The sequence below is a fragment of the Muntiacus reevesi genome, chromosome 2 (genome assembly GCF_963930625.1).
Source record: "Muntiacus reevesi chromosome 2, mMunRee1.1, whole genome shotgun sequence".
NCBI lineage: Eukaryota > Metazoa > Chordata > Mammalia > Artiodactyla > Cervidae > Muntiacus > Muntiacus reevesi.
Window position 1 is genome coordinate 85,559,933 of NC_089250.1, and position 21,432 is coordinate 85,581,364.

General features: G+C 37.3%; 1 protein-coding gene across 1 annotated transcript in view; it reads left to right on the plus strand.

Moving 5' to 3' along the window:
- LYST (lysosomal trafficking regulator) overlaps nucleotides 1–21,432 on the plus strand; it is a 172,847-nt gene that overhangs the window by 28,221 nt on the left and 123,194 nt on the right. Inside the window, exons 3-5 of the mRNA XM_065922257.1 lie at nucleotides 1,436–1,634; nucleotides 16,861–16,951; nucleotides 18,665–20,741. Coding sequence (XP_065778329.1) covers nucleotides 1,443–1,634; nucleotides 16,861–16,951; nucleotides 18,665–20,741 — 2,360 coding nt within the window. The 5' untranslated portion in view covers nucleotides 1,436–1,442. The remainder of the gene's footprint in view (nucleotides 1–1,435; nucleotides 1,635–16,860; nucleotides 16,952–18,664; nucleotides 20,742–21,432) is intronic.

Here is a 21,432-nt window from a genome sequence, read left to right on the forward strand (position 1 = left end):
ATTCCAATAAGATCAATAAGAGAGTTCAGTAGGAAGTTTGGATATATGAGTAAAGTTTGGATATCTCGAAATAAATCTACTTCTTATAGGCCCCCTATATACCGTTCTGTATCCTAGTTAGAATATATAAAGAAAAATAAAATCCCATTCAGAATAATGATGAAAACTATAAGACACCTGGAATAAACCTAATAGAAATATATAACAGCAATTTCTACTTCAAGGAAATAATAGGATAAATGTGCAAGGATAACAGGATAAGGTGTTTATTGCAGTTTGTTTATGGTAGTAAGAAGCTAGAAACAACCTAAATATTCAACAGTGACAAATTGGCTACATTGTTGTAGTACATCTACTAATGAAACACATGTACTATATGTAACATACACATGCAGTGGAATGTATTAAAAACAGTAAGCATACAGCTATTAAACAGAGAACGAGTTCATGTGATGATTTCCAAACTATCTAAATGAAACAATCAGGTAATAGATCATTTATATATGATACCCTATATATGTAACTGTGTATATATTTTATATACATTTTTAAATATGGAAAATGTTTCAGCATTTAATACTTTTTACTGACATGGCGTCTTATGCGTTTAGGAAGTGGGATTGAAGTTATTTCCTCATTAGTTGTCTAAAAATTCATGTTAATTTCTATTATCTTAATTTCTAGAAGATAGGCCCTAATTATTACCACAGTTTTTTTGTTTTTCACATTTTTTTAAATTTCTAAAGTTGCAGTGTGCCTTGCAACTGATGGGTGGTGTCTTATAGTCAGTGGGCTGCGTTTGTGGAAGAGTTAGTTGTTCTTGCATACCCTTGAATGAACTTGGTCATAGCTGTTCACAGTGTCAGCCCCTCAGTTGAGTTATGTGCGTTGTCAGTACTACATCTGATGATTTTTCCATGTTTCCTGGTCATTTACTTTCTGCCAGTCTCCTCTGGTAAGATTAAAAAACTTGCACCAGCCTCAAAACCTACAGAATCATGTCCGCGTCTTTGGGTTCTATCTGGTGAAAAACAGTTTATATTTTAAAAAATCCATTTATCTTTCAAAATATATATAACAAGAGTATTTTATAAGTAATGGGTTTATTTTTGTTCTATAGTGAGGCAATTTTAGAGAGGAAGTCAGCATTTACTTTAACCGCCACCACCCACTAGTGTTTTCTTTCCCAGCACGTTCACTTACCCATGCTTGCTCAGTCATTTCACACCCAGGACTAATTTCTGCCATGCAGGAATATTTAAGGAGTACCAGACTAGATCAGAGCTATGTCTGAAAAGATTATAAGGTTAGGTACCAATGTCCAGTAATTTAAAGTCAGTCTTCGATTATAAACAAATAGCAACAAAAACACATACTAATAGTTTTATGCAACATTTTTATTTTTCTAATTTTTTCTGTAATGTTTATTTTATAGCTCGGTCATGAGCACTGACAGTAACTCATTGGCGCGTGAGTTTCTGACCGATGTCAACCGGCTTTGCAATGCGGTGGTCCAGAGAGTGGAGGCCAGGGAGGAAGAAGAGGAGGAAACCCACATGGCAACCCTTGGACAGTACCTTGTCCATGGCCGAGGATTTCTGTTACTTACCAAGCTAAATTCTATCATTGATCAGGTAACATTTTCATATCAAATCATTTTTTTATCAGTGAATTTTAATTATAGTTAAGTAATTTCTAGGTTGCGTACTTTCTGATAGTCTCTTTGAGATAAAGTCCTGTCTCTTACATCACTCAGACAAGGAAAAGTAACTCCATTTATGAACATATTGTTTATTTGGATGCTTTCCAAAATGTCTGAAATGTCTTACAGTTATAAACAGCCTTTTTTCTAAAATGCTTTCATATACACTATGCTTTTTAGTTTTAATATCAATGTGAGATAACTATGATTATTAGTAGAGATAAGATCATGATTCAGAAACATCATACATTTGTACTTTAAATAAGTATCAGGTATATTTTTTAAAAGTTTAGTGTAAATTATATTTAGAGAACTTGCCAATTCTGGGGTGAAAATACAGAATCCTTTGTGTAAACTAATAATTACTAAATCATCTGATTTTCATACATTGCTGTGTTTGCTTAAACAATGGTAAGACCATATGGTATTTTGCTGTTTCCTTATTATAGAATTAACAGAATTTTAAAGCTTGTTGGGACTATGGAGATGTTTTCATCTAACCTTTTGTAGGTGAAAGACTGAGATCCAGAAACATTAAATAACTCAAACAAGGTTAACTTAAAGCCTAAATGCAATTTTTATCTATTTCATTTTGTTAGAAAAGAAATATTTATTTTATGAAAGAAAAGCCCACCATCTGCTTTCATTGTCTACTAACTAATGTAGTTAGGTAATAATATTTCAATTAATTTAAATTTAAAGGATAACACTCTGTAGCACCAATATGGTGAACAGTGTTAAACACTTTAAGTATAAATTTAACTGTTGTAAAATAAAATTTCCTTGTCATGAAAGCATTTTGCTAATAAATACATATATTGGGTAAATGTAGATACTAAAATTAAAGCAGCTATTTTCACTATAAGCTAAGAAACCTAACAGTATAAATCAGGAAGTATTTGTTCACTGTGGTGTCTACCTGTCATGGAATTTTCCAGAATATTTTCAGGTTTATATATTTTTTAATGTAATTTATTTTTATTGAGGTAACATTGATTTATAACATTGTATAGGTTTATATAATTTTATTCTTTTTTTAATGTGATTGATTAAATATGACTAAATGTAATTTAATTTTTAAATATTTGTATGACTTCTATAAATAAATTTTAAAATAAGAAAAAATGATTTGTTAGATCACATGTAGTGATTTTATATTTCAAAATTTTGATGATTTAGTATACATATCATGCTCTATTTATCTTCTTTCCCCACATTAGAACAATTCTGTGTTCTCTCTCTTTTTTAAGATACTACTTATATAGCATCAGAAATACCAGTTATCCAGGAATAAATCTGATAAATTATATATAGATTTCTCTATAAAATACTATAAAACGTTGTGAGAGAACCTAAAGAATACCCAAATAAGGGTGGGACTACATAATTTTCATGTACTGGGAAAAAGTCAATATAATAAATATTTTTTAGTCTCCAAATTGATCTGTAAATTCAAATATAGTCCCAATCAAACTTTCAGTAGCTTTTTTAAATGCCAGCTTTATTGGAATATAGCTTACATATCAGAGAATTAATCATTTCATATGTGCAATTTGGTGGTTTTTAATGTAGTCATACATAAATGCAACCGTCACCACAGTCAACTTTAGAACATTTTCATCCCCTCAAATAGAAACCCGGTGCCTTTTAGCCATTACTTCCCTATCCCTCTCATCCCCCTTGGCCCTCAGCAAACACTAATCTACTTTCTGTCTTTCTCTTTTGAGTTGTGAAGTATCTTTTACTGTACTGTTTAATGATTGAATGTGAATTTGAAAGTCATTCAGTCCTGTCTGACTCTTTGCGACCCCATGGACTGTAGCCCGCCATGCTCCTCTGTCCATGAGATTTCCCCGGCAAGAATACTGGAGTGGGTTGCCATTCTCTTCTCCAGGGGAACTTCCTGACCCAGGGATCGAACCTGGGTCTCCTGCATTGCAGGCAGATTCTTTACTGCCTGAAGCCCATTAAATGATTGAACTCATTCAACTCATAATTGCAACATTTTTTCCTCTGACAATATTTTTTTAATGTCCTCTTTCTCCCTAGTCACTCACGTCTTGGAATATCTGTAGCAATGGTGGTAGGGACAGTAGAAGTAGAGTGAAAATAAAATATTAATGAATAGCCATTTAAAAAATAAGACTTCCCAGGATTTAAATTGTTTAAACCAGAAAATGGAGAATGATCTTTTGGCTCTTTAAGGGGAATTTAACTAAGTAAGACTTAATCATTTAAAATGGAATCAAAAGCACTGGATTCAAAGCTGTACAGGAGAAACTTTAGCTTTTCTTATGTATATGTTTCTCATATGTTGAAACACTTCTTGGATACTCTGGAGAAGAGGCAGTTTAAATCCTTTCAATACTTCTGCTTTATTAACAGATATTTAATATAAGGAATTAAGCAGACTTTTTATTGATACATAATTTATATATAGGAAATGCACAGTATTTTGTTGGGTAGGTTTTGACAAATATGTAACCTCTATAACCACCACCCAAATCAATGGTTTGACATTTCCACCACCCTAGAAAGGTTTGTCGTCCTCCTTTTCACTCAGCCACTCCCCTTCCTCCACTGTAAGATAACCACAGTTCTGACTTTTAACATCTAAGTATAGTGTTGCCTGGAGAAGGAAATAGCAACCCACTCCAGTACCCTTGTCTGGAAAATCCCATGGACGGAGAAGCCTGGTAGGCTACAGCCCATGGGGTCTCAAAGAGTCAGACACGACTGAGTGACTTCACTATAGTGTTGCTTGTTCTAGTACCTCCCGTAAATGTAATCATGCAGTATGTACACTTGTGTCTCGGAGATGATTCATCCATGTTGCTTAAATCAGTAGTTCGTTACTTTTTGTTTCTGGTTAGTGCTTTGTTGTATGGATATACCATAATTTTTTAACCATTCTCCTGTTGTTTAACCATTTGGGTTGTTTTGTTGTTGTTTTTTAGTTGCTGAATCATGTCTGACTCTCTTGTGACCCCCATGAACTGTATAGCCCACCAGTCTCCTCTGTCCATGGGGTTTCCCAGGCAAGAATACTGGAATGAGTTGCCATTTTCTTCTCCATTTGGGTTGTTTACATTTGGCTATTGTGAATAAAGCTGCTGTGAATATTCTTATAAATGTCTTTGTATAAATATATTTTCATTTCTCCTGGATAAATATCCAGGCATATGATTGCTAGGTTATAGGGTAGGTGTTTAGCAGTATAAGAAATTGCCAAACTGTTTTTCAAAGTGGTTGTATTACTTTTCATTCCTACCAGTGGTGTATGAGAATTCCAGTTGTTCTGTATCCTCTCTAATATTTGACATGCCAGTTTTTTTAGTATTAGCCATTCTAAGTGAATGTGAAGTCGTATCTCACTGCAATTTTAATTTGCATTTCTGTGACAACTAATGATCTTGAGCACTTTTTAATGTGCTTAATGTCCATTGTTTATCTTTTTTTGTGAATATCTGTTCAAGTTTTGTGCTCATTTTAAAACTCAGGTTATTTGTTTATAATCCAATTGTTATAATTCCTTATGTATTCTGGATAAAAATCTTTGTTGAATTGCAAATACTTTCTCTGTGAATTGTCTTTTCATTTCTTTTTTTTTCTGCTGAGCTGTGAGGCATGAAGGATCTTAGTTCCCCAACCAGGGGTGGAACCTGTGCTCCCTGTAGTGGAAGCATGGAATCTTAACTACTGGACCAGCAGGACAGTCCCACCTTTACAGTTCTCAACAGTGTCTTTAGAAAAGCAAATTTTTTTCCTTTGTGAATAGTGCTTTTTATATCTTGTTTAAGAAATCTTGGTCTTACAAACTCAAAGTTGCTCAGATATTCTCTAGTGTTTTTCCCCCTAGGGGCTTTTTTGTTATTATTTTTAGGTCTTTTAGGTCTGTGATCCATTTTGAATTAATATTTGTATATGGTGTGAGGTAGGAATTATGGTTCGTTTCTGCCCGTCTACTCAGTTGTTCTGCATCATTTCTTCTTAAAAGTCTGTTCTTGCCCATACTGAAAAACCTTGCCACCTTGGTTAAAAACCAATTGACCATATATTTATAGTTTGTTTTTAGACTCTCTCTTCTACTCTGTTTATCTTCTTTCACTAATACTATACTGTCTTGATTACTGTAACTTTTATAGTAATTCCAGAAATTAAATGGTGTAAGTTCTCTAATTTGTTGTTCTTTTTCAAGAATCCTTGAAGAACATTCTAGATCCTTTGCCTTTCCATATACATTTTTTTTTTATTTTTTTTTATTAGTTGGAGGCTAATTACTTCACAGCATTTCAGTGGGTTTTGTCATACATTGACATGAATCAGCCAGAGTTACACGTATTCCCCATCCCGATCCCCCCTCCCTTCCATATACATTTTAGAATCAGCTTATTGTTTCTACAAAGTGCCTGCTATGATTTCAGTTGTGCTATTGTTGAATCCAAAAATCATTTGGAGAGAATGGATATCTTACATTGCTAACAATCCTGAGTTTCTCAATCCATGAATATGATATAAATCTCTTTATTTCAGCCCTCTCAAATTTCTCCACAGTATTTTGTGGGTTTTAGTATTGAGGTCTTATGTATTTGGGGGTAAATTTGTTCTAAATAGTGTATTCCTTTTATGACATTATAAATGGCATTTAAAAATTTTATTTTTTTCCTGCTTGCTACTCATAGAAATACAGTTGATTTTTGTATGTTGATCTTGTGCCCTGTGATTTTACTAAATTTATTTACTTATCTATCTTGAAGTTTTACTGTGCATTCCTTAGGATTTTCCGTGTAAACAATCATGCCATCTATAAATAATTTCACTTTTCAAATTTTTATGCCTTTTATTTCATTTTCTTGTGTTTTTCTTTGGCTTCTAGTACAGAAGTGGGTGGAAGTGATAAGAGTGAACATCCTGCCTGTGTTTGACCTGAGGGAAAGGCATTCAGTATTTCACCATTAAATCTTATGTTCAGTTCAGTTCAGTTCAGTCGCTCAGTCATGTCCGACTCTTTGGGACCCCATGAATTGCAGCGTGCCAGGCCTCCCTGTCCATCACGAACTCCTGGAGTTTACTCAAACTCATGTCCATCGGGTTGGTGATGCCATCCAGCCATCTCATCCTCTGTCGTTCCCTTCTCCTCCTGCCCCCAATCCCTCCCAGCATCAGGGTCTTTTCCAATGAGTAAATCTTATGTTAGCTCTAGATTTTTCCCAGATGCCTTTTATCACAATAAGGAAATTCTCTTTTATTCCCAGTTTGTTGAGAGTTTGTATCCTGAATGAATGTTGGATTTTATCAAATACCTTTTCTGTGCCTATTGAGACTATCATATTATTTTTTTCTATCAATGTAGGTGGATTACATTGATGGCTTCTAAATGTTGAACTAACTTTGCTTTCCTGGGATAAACCCAATTTGGTCATAGTTTATCATATACAGACATGTTAATCTGTTTATTCTTAGGGAAAAAATGCTTAGATAGCAAAAATATAATCTTTTTAATGGTTAAAGATAATAGACTGGAAGTTTATACTGAGACCTTTACAAGTTTTTTGAAAACTTGTAAACTTGAAAACTGCCAAGACTAAAAAAAATAGCAGTTATCATTAATTTTAATGTTGGTATCAGTGTCAACTAGATGGATGGTTTTGGTGACCTAATTGCTCCAGATCTCAGTGTCTTCATCAGTAATGTAATATACATCAGTAACGTAAATACATCTAGTTGAATGACTTCAAAGATCTCTTCCAACATAAAAGTGATTTTTTTCTATGTCGTATTTGATAGTAATGGTTTCTGATTTCTTCTATACCCTAATCATGAACATATATCACTTAATTCTAATGTAATGAGTAGAAAATAACATGATTTATTACCAATAAAATATGTCAAAATTGAGCTAGTATGCACAACCACGTGTTATAAAATTATGCTTTTAAAATTTCCAATATATATATTTTCCATACCTATTCACATTCTATGGATGTTCTATAAAGTTGTTATTTATTTTGCTCAGTGAAATATCAAGAACAGGCTAGACATTTATGAACAGAATATAGTTTTTAAAATGTCAGGCGAGTGTATGCTCCTCGTTTCTTGTCTCATCACAACAATGATTTGGAGCGATGGACACTAAAGCCCTTGGCGCGTCACAGCTCTCGGGTCTTGGACAAACTGTGTTATAGCTCTTAGACAAATCAGTGTTACCGCTCTATTTTATTTAGAAGACACACGTCGGGGGAGAAAGAGAAAGAGCGCATGCACATGGGGGAGAGAGAGAGAGAGTGCACGCATGCGGGAGAACGAGCAAGAGAGAGAGAAAGAGCGCGCACATGTGGGAGAGAGAGCGCACACACATGGGGGAGAGAGAGAGCACGAGAGTGCACGCACGCTTGGGGGTGGGGGCGAGGAGAGAGCGCGTGCTTGGCTCCTCATTTTATATGTTTTCTTCCCCCTGGGCTTGCCCTATGCAAATTGGGCTCAACCAGGTGTGCTGTTCTACCTGAAGTCCTCACTTCGGTCCTCGGACCTTTCTTTGACCTTCTTTTGTTCTATTTTCACGGGCTTTGCCCTTCTTGTCTTTTAGCCACCACCATTTTGGACTCCTTTTCCCTATTCTAATTACCTAACATTCCCCCCTCAAGAGATTGGAGGCCCAATTCTTTGGGAATAGGGGCATCGAGGTCTTTCTGGCTACTTCCTGCTGAACTGGGACGAGGGGTGTTGGGCCTCCCCCTCTTGCTAGTCTCAGACCTCAGAGTCCTCAGCGGTGGCCATCTAAGGGTGAGTGATATATTCCATGGTTGACTGTAGTTTTATATCTGTGTTGAACTGGCACTGCATGTCGTAGCTTGTTGACCTGGTCAGAGACTAAACAGGTTAGACAATTGACAATACATGGAACAATCATAAGCAACATCAATATGGTGTAACAAGGACTAGTAGGGGCATTAGCCAGTTTCAAATTCACATTGCCAGGATGGCTCAAGTCTCTCCTTGTTCAGGGATCAGAAGATCTATCTCCTCTCTGTTTTGGAGTACAATCTCTGTCAAGCTGTGTTGGCTCTTTAGAGCTATCCTGAGAAATTTTATCCCCTGAAACCATATTTTGGGAGTGTTAATTAGAATGGCACTCATTTGTAGTTCTGAATAGATATCTGAGATCTCCCAGGGGCTCACAGGTGTACTGAGTGTCCTCTTCTCTTTTCTTCCATGGCTTGACTCGTGAGTAGTGAATCCAGGAGTCATGTCCTGGCACCTTGAAATCGAATCCCCGGGCGGGTCGAGGCGTGACAGCCTCCCGAGAATTGGGTCCAGACCAAAGGAACTGCAAATGCAGACACACTGAACTCTGAAGAAAAATCTACTAGGAGGGTTAAAGCAAAGGCTGCATGTGGGGGCTTGGCTAGTGGGGAAACTGATAGCAAACCTTGTCTACTGTAGTTTTGTTGTTCAGTCGCTCAGTCATGTGTGACTCTTTGCAACCCCATGGACTGCAGCACGCCTGGCTTCCCTGTCCTTCCCTGTCTCCCTGAGTTTGCTCAAACTTACATCCATTGATTGGGTGATGCTGTCTAACTATCTCATTCTCTGCCGCCTGCTTCTCATTTTGCCTTCAATGTTTTCCAGCATCAGGGTCTTATTCAATGAGTTGGCTCTACCATAGTCAGTCAGTCTACCATAGTAAGGAGTCTTTAATTTTATTCTGAAAATATTAGGGGGGTTTTTAAGTAAGAGAATAAGCAATGAAAAGTATTCTTCAGATTTGACAAGTCAGTCACTGATAATATTATTAGCAAGAATTGTTTCTGTTGGAGAATAATGCAAGCTTTTCAATTTAGTAAAGGTCATAACAATGAGTGAATTTTAAATTACTGCATCTAGTTCTGTGGATTCTGTTTACACATATGCCAGAATTTATCTGTGTATGATTGGTCTAACAGGGATGAGGGAGCATAGCAGATGCTGACATTCCTGCTTCTTGGAGGAGTGGGAATGTGATAACAGTGGAAATGGTAGCCACTAGACAGCAGTAGGTAATCCATTGCATTATCTCCTTTACACCCAGGCTAGTAGACAGGAGCAGTGAGTATATCAGTTGATTGCTATGTAACAAACCACAGTTCAAAAACTTAGCAACATTAAAAATGATTTGTTTGCTTATGATTCTGTGAGATTGGCAGTTCAGAAGGCTCAGCTGGGATCACCACCTCTGCTTCTTATGGTGTCAGCAGGGATTACGTCTGAATGTGCAGTTGGTTGGCAGAAGACTGAAGGCTGCTGCATGGGACTGTTGGCCGGCTGCCTCATTCTCATCCATGTGGCCTCTCATCTTTCAGAAGGCTAGTCTCAGCTTCTTTCTGTGGGTGGAAGCATTTCAAGAGACTGAGGGGGAGGCTGAAGAAAGTCACATAATCTCACATCTGCCACATTCTGTTGGTCAAAGCAAATCACTTGGCCAGCACAGATTTAAAAGATGAGAACACAGACTCCAGCACTTGATGGGAGGAAATCACTTGTGGCCATGTTTTATCTACCATAGTGTTTTCCCTCTGGTCATGATTATTAGCATCTCTCCTATACTCCCTCCCAGGACTCTCAAAGTAACGTTCCATCGTGGCATCTGATCGGAAGTCCACGAGCTCACAATATGCATCGGTTCTGTGTGCACTCTAGGCTTCCTGGTGCAGCACTTTGGTAGCAGCTTTTCTTGACTGAGAGACTCGTGAACTAAAAAGACAATTATCTACCCCACACACACCCTGTACACAGTGATGAGATAGGAACAGGTTAACCACACTACATACTTGTATTCAACAAGGGAGACTGAGAGGGGGCACTCGCAGTCACTCATCCAGTGAAATCCAGCTAGGCAGGTATTCTAACACAACTTTTTCTGTTTTTTAGACAGATCTCTACTTTGGGCATGTACGGCTTGTGTGAAAAAACACCCTCAAAATTTTTAGTAATACTCTACTTTTGTCTAGCTAACAGGGCCTACTAGCTACCACCTTAAGTCTTTCTGGGGTTGTGACATAATACTGTTAGTATTATAGCCACTTAATAACCCGTTTTTGATGGGAGGAAAGGAGGAGAGGGAATTGGGAGCTGGTTGGGCAGACTGTAGCCTATAGGCCAACTGTTGCCATTGATCTGTTTGTGGGCAGCGCACAAGCTAAGAAGAGTTCTGGCATTTTTAAAGCACTGTTAAAAGAAACAAAAATATGGGACACAAGCCATGTATGATTCACAAAGCCTAAAATGTTTACATTCTGGCCCTTTACAAAAGAAGTTTGCAATTTGTGGTATAAATCAAGAAAAGTATTTTTTTTCAAAGCATAGTATTTGACATCAGTAGGGAAAACAGTACATGTAATTATCCTGAGCCATCAAAAACATTTAATAGAATCCATCTATTCTTGACAAAAACTCTAAAAACAGATTAAGAATAGAGAGTTTCATATAAAAAGAATAGGAAAAAAAGAAAATTTAAATTTATTTTATAAATAAAGGTATATACCTTATACAAATATAAGGTATAGTAGGACTTTCCTGGTGGCTCAGATGGTAAAGAGCCTGCCTGCAATGCAGGAGACCTGAGTTCAATCCCTGGGTCCGGAAGATCCCTGGAGAAGGGAATGGCAACCCATACCACTATTCTTGCCTGGAGAATTCCATAGACAGAGGAGCCTGGTGGGCTACTAGTATGGCATTACTAACAGCAAAAGTCTTTGCTACTTTAAACATGGAGTAGCAAAGAGTCGGACAGGACTGAGCAAGTTTCACATGGTTGGTTTACAGTGTTGTGTTAATTTCTGCTGTACAGCAAAGTGATTCAGTGAACATTCTTTTTCATATTCTTTCCCATTATGGTTTATCACAGGATAGTGAATATAGGTCCCTATGCTGTACACTAGAAATGTGTTGTTTATGCATTTTGTGTATAGTAAGTTTTAATCTGCTAACCCCAAACTCCCAATCTATCCCTTCCTCATCCCCCCAACCCCCTTGGCAACCACAAGCTTGTTCTCTATGTCTGTGAGTCTGTTTCTGTTTTGTAGATAGGTTCATCTGTGTCCTATTTTAGACTCTCCATGGAAGTGATTATTATATGGTATTTGTCTTTGTCTGTCTTCCTTCACTTAGTATGATAATCTCTCGGTCCATCCGTGTTGCTACAAATGGCCTTCTTTCTTTTTTGGCAAAGTAGTATCCCTTTGCATGTATGTCCCACATGTGCTTTCTCCATCCGTCAGTAGACGTTTAGGCTGTTTCCGTGTCTTGGCTGTTGTGAATAGTGCTCATGTGAACATAGGAGCAGACATCTTTTTGAATTATACTTTTGTCTGGATATATGCCCAAGGGTGGGATTGCTGGATCACATGGCAATTCTATTTTTAGTTTTTGGAGGAACCGCTATACTGTTTTCCATAGTGGCTGTACCAGTTTACACTCCCAACAACAGTGCAGGAGCATTTTCTCTATATTCTCGCTAGCATTTATTGTAGACTTTTAAAATCTGGCCATTCTGACCAGTGTGAAGTAGTATCTCATTGTAGTTTTGATTTGCATTTCTCTGATAATTAATGATGAACATCTTTTCATGTACCTACTGGCCATCTGTATATCTTCTTTAGGTCTGCTTAGGTCTTCTTCCATTTTTCAGCTGGGTGTTTTTCATTGTTTTTGAGTTGTATGAACTGTTTGTATGAAAAAATCAAAATAATTTTTAACAAGCTTTGCAATAGAACCAGCATAAGACTAACTTTATTACTATTCTGTTCGATATCATGTTTTAAAAACATGCAATGATAAAGTGGAATATGAAAATAGTGACAGCTAAATGTGAGAAAGATGAAGAAATAAAAGTTAATTTTCAAACTGATGTGTACAGAAAAATCCAAAAGATCATCCAGAAAACAGTTCAACAAAATTATAGAATATAAGACAAACATATTGTTTCCTTTAGCTAAAGCTATTCAGCTAGAAAATTTTAAAAAGATTCTGTTTACAGTAGTAATGAAAAAATGTTCACATGTGTGTGTATAGATACACATTTAAGAAATAATTATAAAATTCTGATAGAAGAAATGAAGGACTTAAATAGCACGTATATTTCTGTTATGTCTGGAACATTATATTTAGCATGTCAAAATGAAGAGTAATGCCATTAATATAAATTAAAATAACTTCAGTCCAAATTCTTTAACATGTCATCCTGAGATATTTGAACCCCTCTGATCTGGTGCCCATATGCCTGCAGCTTCCTAAACATCGCCTCTGGTTTGGGATCTCAGCCTTTCCTCCCAATAAAATTACCCTTTCTCTTCCATCCTGCCATCACTACTTTGGGATGGTTAGGATAGGCAATTAATATAAAATACAATCAAAACAACAGAATTGTGAAAGAGACGGTACCTGGCACCTGGTAGATATGGAGCATGAGCATGAATCTTACTACCTGGATGAGAGTGATCTCACTGTTTGTTATTGCAGTGGGGAATTTAAAAATGTGTGACACAGTCATTTTCCAAGCAGAGGGGAAAACATAAAATTGTAAAGTGTTAGTTGAGGAGTAATGTGATTTCCGTAGATCGGATAGTTTAGGAATAGCCAGGGAGTGGTTCTGTTTGGGTCGTATATTGCCTAATTTGGCATATTGAGCCTTGAGCTAAGTGGGAAGGAAATAGAGCAGTTCCAGGCCACGTGTCTCACAAGACAGGGGCAGGAATGCCAGTTCAGACAGCAGTGGTGATTTGCCAGTGTACTGTGAAAGAAAATGCGCTGAATTACAAGGACAGCCTGTCTATAGCACTTCTTCACACACCCTTGAGGTTTTGGCAAGCTCTGTTAGAATGTTATTAGTTCCTCTACTAAAGATAAAGACTCAACTTAGGACTGGGCAGGAATGTACCTGTCAAAATTGGTTTACTTTTTTTTGCAAGGTAATTGCAAGATGATATTTTGCAAGATAATGTATCTTTTGCTGGCATCTTTAAAAATGTTGAGATAGGTACTGAGTACAAGCTCTGCATACAGTTGTTATCTAGACATCTGCTGATTCTGAAGTAAAGCACATAGAAATGGGGCCCTTTGATACAATTTTTACTTTGCATCCAGAATTCAAAATCATTCAGGCAGGTAATGTTTATGAACATCCAGCTGTGTACTAGGCATTGAGTGGGAAAAAGGGAGGTGATTACTAAGGTCTAGGGCCTGAGCCCTGGAATTCATGCTCTGAGAGAGGCCTGCAAAGTATGTTTGGAAAAGTCTCCCATCATATTTAGAGATAAGTCCAAACTCCTTCATGTGACCCCCTCCCCAAGGCCACCTTGTATCTGGCACTGTCCACCTGGCTGACCTTGCAGCCTTTTCTCTCAGCGCCCTCCCCTTCTGTGCCCCAGCCACACTGTCCTGCCTGCCATTCTATGAAAAAGTCAAATCCATTCCCACCCTTTGTATCTTTCCTGTGAGCTCTTCTCCTCCATGTCTTTGCATGGATTCTTCCTTCTCATCAATTAAGCATCTGCTCAAGTGGTCCGTCCTGACTAGCCTATTTAAATGTTCCTCTTTCCATCCTATTTAATTTTCTCCATATCACAGCGGTCTGTCTGAAAGTTTCTTATCTGTCTCCATTGTTTTCTCTCACCTGCTAGAGTGTTAGCTTTGTAAGGATGTGAGTATTGTCTTCCTGTTCACCACTACATCCAGAGTGTCTGGCACATAGTAGGGGCTCAATAAATATTTGTTGAATGAATGAAATAGGAAAATGGGCATTCAGACATTAACCGTTCAGCAAATTGGTTGCTATATTAAATCAGGGGCATGAAAGCTTAATTGACCTAGGGGCGATTAGAGAAGTCTTCCCACAGAGGAACTAAGACCTGAAGGATGAGCTGGTACTTGGCAGATGGAAGGATGGTGAGAGAATTGAAAGAGCAGTGCATGTGAGGAAGACGTTTGAGGGACCATTGACGTTCAAGAAACCTTAATAGTACATGTAAGTAGGGGTCGGCTGTGGTGATAGGAGTTAAAACTGGACAAGTCAGTAGGAATCATGTCATGAAGGGTATTCCAGGCATGAGAAGGGATTTAGATTTTGCTTTTGCAGAATTTTGAAGCCTTTCCATAACCAAGATGCTAGAAAGTAATCTGAATCCTTTCTCTATTTTCTCATTCCCCTTGACTCTTCAGCCTATTTGTAATCGGTTTTGCACCCCCATTACTCCATCAAAACTGTGTTCGTAAAAAAAAAACAAACAAAAACACAACTGTGTTCGTTAAGGTCACCCAGTGACCCTGTACTTGCTAAGTGCTTTCCTACCATCATCTTACACAATTAAAGATCAACAACTCTTGACCTGGTTAACTTTTCTTTCTTTTCTGAACTGCTCTCTCCCCTTTATATTTCTTGTTCTGCTTCATTTTGGAGAGAGTTAACATCTCCGTCTCCTTTGTAGGCTGCTCTTCAGCACCACCATCTGAGGTTCTTTCAGCGTTGTTCTCCAGAACTCCATTCTGGGAAGTCTGCCCTTCTCCTCCTGCATACTCTCCTAGGAAATTTCACCCATGTCCTTGACCTCTGCTTGGATGACACCCCAATTATTTACTTTACATCTTTTTCTTAAGTTCCAGTCATGTATATTCAGCTGTTTACTAAAAAGCTGAGTCCATTTGGAGATCCAACAGACATCTCAAACTCAGTGTATCTAAAAAGTGAATCCATCATCTTACCCCAACCTAACAGCACTGCTAAATGTCCTATCCTGATGACTGTATTGTCAGTTGTTACCTAGTGGCCTAAATCAGAAACTTTCAAGTTCTTTTGGATTTTTTTTTTTCCTCCCATATGCCCCATAGATAATCAGCCACAAGTCATTTCATTTCTCCCTTACGGTTTCTCAAATATGTCTCCTCCTTTTCAGTTTTACTGTCTGAGGCTTCAAGTAATTATTATCTCTCATCTGTATTGATATTTCCCTGCCTCTAACACTGATAGTCCCTTCCCCTCCTGCTAGTTCTGTTGTCTGCTGCTGCTGCTGCTAAGTCGCTTCAGTCGTGTCCAACTCTGTGCGACCCCATAGACGGCAGCCCACCAGGCTCCCCTGTCCCTGGGATTCTCCAGGCAAGAACACTGGAGTGCGTTGCCGTTTCCTTCTCCAGTGCATGAAAGGAAAAGTGAAAGAGAAGTCGCTCAGTCGTGTCCGATTCTTAGCAACCCCATGGACTACAGCCTACCAGGCACCTCCGTCCATGGGATTTTCCAGGCGAGAGTACTGGAGTGGGTTGCCATTGCCTTCTCTGGTTCTGTTGTCTATATAGTGGCAAATCTGATTATGTCACCCTGACCCACTCTGACCCCCTCCCCAGAGACTGACATGAGGAATTTACAGTTGATTTGTCGTTAATTCCTCGACCACCCGTGTCCCAAGTTTCCCAGGTCTAGCACTTCCACACCTCTGATAATGATTACTCCTTTTTTGAACTCCTAAACTGAATGCCTGTGCCACACCTGGGTATGTACACATGCTGCGTGCCTTCTGTTCTTTAACTGTTTTGTGTGTATGTGTTCTATGGACCAAATGAGGGGACCTTCTCCAGGGCTTGGACCATATCCTCCAGAAAGGGTAAGACAGCAAATGCTATGGACCTAGTGTGCAGTCAATAAATATTTATCGGATGACCTTCACTAATAAGTCTGTTTCTCTTTACATATACTATTGTATTAATAATGTCCATTTCTCCTTTTGAAAATTGTGTTTTCTGAGTTTTAAATTTAACTGCATGAAGCCTTTATGTTTTTCTAGTAATTTTTGTTACTGGTTTGCTAATTAATAGGGCTTAACTTTTCATTTGCACCTAGCAAATTTATCTTTTTGTAGGTGAGGAATTCTTACAGTGTGCATGGTGGTAATAATAGCTACTTTTGGAAAAAGCAACAAGAATGTGCTAAATACCATCAAATACTCTTACATTCTTCTGTCCTTGGGAAGGTTTATAAATTGCAAAGTGTCACAGCTTTAATTGGATTTAAGATAGGTTAATTTGATTCTTCCTCCTCAAGAAACGGGATTTTTTTCCAACTTAAAGATAAGGTATTAGGAATTACTGTGTTTCATGATCTCAGAGGGTGAAGGATTCTTTTATTTCTAATACAGGCATTGACATGCAGAGAAGAACTCCTTACCCTTCTTCTGTCACTCCTTCCATTGGTATGGAAGATACCTGTTCAAGAAGAAAAGGCAACAGGTATGTTTATTTTCTTTGTCATATCACTTGTGTTATCAAAATTCTACTGGGGAAAAACTTGCTTTGAAAGGTTACTTCTGCTGTGATGGTTGATAACAGCTCAAAATCAAAGCAGTATATATTAGTGTGATATTTAATATGAAAAATTCTTTAGGCAAATGCATTTTTATTTCTTCTGATAATATGAAAACGATAGGGAATTCCTTGAACGTAATGATGATTAGAAAATAGATGAAGAAGCAGAACACTTAGCAAAAGGAGTAAATCTGTACGTGCAGCCTAACATTTAAAAATGGAGAATGGAAAGTTTGAAGAAATTAAAGATTCTCTGCTTATTTTAAAGACTGCTTTCCATTGTCAGTACTCTATCAATGACTTTTGCATTTTAGTTTTTCTAATGTTGCTTTTAAAGGATAAATTTGAAGTAATGTTTTGTGTTAGGACTGGACAGGATTATTACACTTAAGGTCAACATATTTTTAATTTATGGTTCAGAAAAAAATATATATAAATATATCCTATTAAGTACATGAAACTTAGTTTAAATGTTTCAGTAGAGGGATTAGCAGTTTTCCCCTTTGAAATATGCAGATTGTGAGATGTTTAAGGATCTCTCAGGTTTAAAAAAAAAGAAATCTCTTTCTGGAATATGCAGATTGTGAGATGTTTAAGGATCTCTCAAGTTGAAAAAAAAATCTCTTGACCTCTATTTTAATGCCATATATGCATTTTTAATGTATTTCTGATATGGAGCTCTCTCTTAAGGGATTTATCTAATAATATTATCCTGCTTATTTTGTTGATTTACTGACTCTGCTCTTATTTTCTTCTGAATTTATAGAACTCACAAATTGTTAATCACTTAAGAACTCTAATTTGTGTTCTTTTGGTGAAGTTGTCTTCATTGCCTGCATCTTTTGCATATGTGGAATTTGTCAGACTCCTTTTAATCCCCTCTCCCTTAAAGCACAAGTCTTTTATTTAGATTTTTATTTATTCATTCTAAATTATAACTGTACCTTTTGTATTATTGCAAAGGAAAAAGCCCAGTGTCATTATCTTTTTAATTAGTATGGAAAATTTATTCTTTTCTCTAAAATATAGGTCTTGAGTGATGACCACACAGCAGCCCTAGGTTCTAGGCACTGAGGGTGAAACAGCAATATCTACACCTGTGCCAGGTTCCTTGCGTAGCACATGCAGTAAATATTGTGAATGAACAACTCTTTTAACCCCAGTCTTGGAGAACATTTGTATCTATTGTATGATTTTGAAAAAATTTGGGGAGATCTTAAAGCTCCTAAGTTATATCAGAGCTATAACCTAAATACTGTTTTGAAGATATAGTATACCTCTGTGTCTTAATTAATGGTGTTATTAGAGGAGATTATTATTAGAGGAGTAAAGTGGTAAGAATAGTAATGCTAAATACCAGCATTGCTCTCCTAACTCTGTTCTCCTTGTTTTCAAATTCAATTTGTATTCTTTGATTCAGGGCCACTTGGTATTTAATATGAGCAGGATAAGGGAATGAAGTGATATGGGGAGGAAGGGGAGTAGAGACATACCAAAAAGCTAAAGGAAGTCAGCCACATAATAAAAATATACTGAGGACAAACTCCTGAAGTAGAGAAGTAAGAGGATAATCACGTGTGCAAATTGAGTTTTAAAACATATTAAGGTATTCTAAATTTTCTTTCTTCGTTTTGTCAGACTTTAATCTACCATTCTCAGCTGGTATAATCCTGACCAAAGAAAAGAACTCAAGTTCTCAAAGATCTACTCAGGAAAAATTATATTTAGAAGGCAGTGCCCCGGCTGGTCAGGTTTCTGCAAAAGTAAATGTTTTTCTAAAAAGCAGGCGACAACGTAAAACTACCCATCGTTATTCTGTAAGAGATGCAAGAAAGACGCAGCTCTCCACCTCAGATTCAGAAGCCAATTCAGATGACAAAAGTATAGTAATGAGTAAATACAGAAGGTCCCATGTGCTGCAGCATTTTGTAAAACAGTGTCCTAAAGAAGACCACCTTACAGTTAAGCTTAACCACTTATCAACCAAAGAACAGACTCCTGACACCATGGCTTTGGAAAATTCCAGAGAAATGATTCCAAGACAGGAGTCAAACACTGACATTTTAAGTGAGCCAGCTGCTTTGTCTACCATCAGTCACATGAACAATTCTCCATTTGACTTATGTCATGTTTTGTTATCTTTATTAGAGAAAGTTTGTAAGTTTGACATTACCTTGAATCATAGTTCTGCTCTCACAGCCAGCGTAGTGCCCACGCTGACTGAATTCCTAGCGGGTTTTGGAGACTGCTGTAATCTCAGTGACAATTTGGAGTGTCAGATGGTTTCTGCAGGTTGGACTGAAGAGCCAGTGGCTTTGATTCAACGGATGCTTTTCCGAACAGTACTGCATCTGATGTCAATAGATATTAGTACAGCAGAGGTGATGCCAGAAAGTCTCAGAAAAAATTTAACAGAATTGCTTAGAGCAGCTTTAAAAATTAGAACTTGCCTAGAAAAGCAGCCTGACCCTTTTGCCCCAGGACAGAAGAGAACACTACAAGAGGTTCAGGAAGATTTTGTGTTTTCCAAGTATCGTCATAGAGTACTTCTTTTACCTGAGCTGCTGGAGGGAGTTCTGCAGATTCTGATCTGTTGTCTTCAAAGTGCAGCCTCAAATCCGTTCTTCTTCAGTCAAGCCATGGATCTGGTCCAAGAATTCATTCAGCATCACGGATTTCATTTATTTGAAACAGCAGTTCTTCAAATGGAATGGCTGGTTGTAAGAGATGGGGTTCCTCCTGAGGCCTCAGGACATTTGAAAGCCCTCATCAATAATGTCATGAAAATAATGAGCACTGTCAAAAAAGTGAAGTCAGAGCAGCTGCATCATTCAATGTGTACAAGAAAAAGGCACAGACGTTGCGAATATTCCCACTTCATGCATCACCATAGAGACCTCTCAGGTCTGTTGGTCTCGGCTTTTAAAAACCAGGTTTCCAAAAACCCATTTGAAGAGACAGCAGATGGAGACGTGTATTACCCTGAGCGGTGCTGTTGCATCGCTGTGTGTGCTCACCAGTGTTTACGCTTACTGCAGCAGGCTTCCTTGAGCAGCACATGTGTCCAGATCCTCTCAGGGGTTCAGAACATTGGCATATGCTGTTGTATGGATCCCAAATCTGTGATTGTTCCTCTCCTCCATGCTTTTAAATTGCCAGCACTGAAAAGCTGTCAGCAGCATATACTGAATATTCTTAACAAACTGATTTTGGATCAGTTAGGAGGAGCTGAGATACCACAGAAAACTAAAAAAGCAGCTTGCAACATCTGTACCGTTGACTCAGAACAGCTAGCCAAATTAGAGGAGACCCTGCAGGGAAACTCATGCGATGCTGAACCTTCCTCAGGTTTATCTAGTCCATCCTACAGATTTCAAGGGATCCTGCCCAGCAGTGGATCAGAAGACTTGCTGTGGAAATGGGATGCCTTAGAGGCTTATCAGAATTTTGTTTTCGAAGAGGACAGATTACAGAGTGTACAGATTGCAAATCACATTTGCAGTTTGATCCAGAAAGGCAATGTTGTTGTTCAGTGGAAACTGTATAACTGCATATTTAATCCTGTGCTGCAAAGAGGAGTTGAATTAGCACATCATTGTCAACAGCTTAGCATTACTTCGGCTCAGACTCATGTATGTAGCCATCATAACCAGTGTTTGCCCCAGGAAGTACTTCAGATTTATTTAAAAACTCTGCCTACCCTGCTTAAATCAAGGTTTGTTATATATGTGTGTAGATATTTTTTCTCATTGTTGAAAATATCATATTCAAAGATGTTTAAATATCTTTATTATTTATTCTTTCCTAGGATTTAATTTTAGTTTAACAACAAAAAAAGTTCCCATCCCATGTCAGATTTTTTTTAACATTTATTTATTTGTTTGTTTTACTGGGGTGTTTATAGAGAAGAGGACAGAGCCATTGATTTTAACTTCTCTGAAAAAAAGTAAAGTTTTAAATATATATCTGAGAAAAAATGGATAAAATGCAGATACCCAACAGCAGAGGCAAAGTTAAATTAATTACATTGTATTTACTTGATATAATATTATTAGCCAAAAATAATGTTAGCTAGGATCTGTTGGGACATGAGAAAATGCTTATAGTATTTTTATCAGTAACATACACAAAATAAAAAATATAACCCATTTATTTACAGCTATGTAAAATATATATATAGTACATAAAGTGTGCACATGCATGATAATTATTTATCAAAACAGTGAAATTAATGGAATTATTATTTTTTTAATGCCATATTTACATTCATTACCTATATGTAGAAAAACTGGAAAATACAGGTAAGCAAAATGAAGAAAATTAAGATACTTAGAATCTACCAGTGAGTTTTGCAGATTTTGTGATTGTCAACTCTCATACTTAAAAAATAATTTTGTAGATGAAGC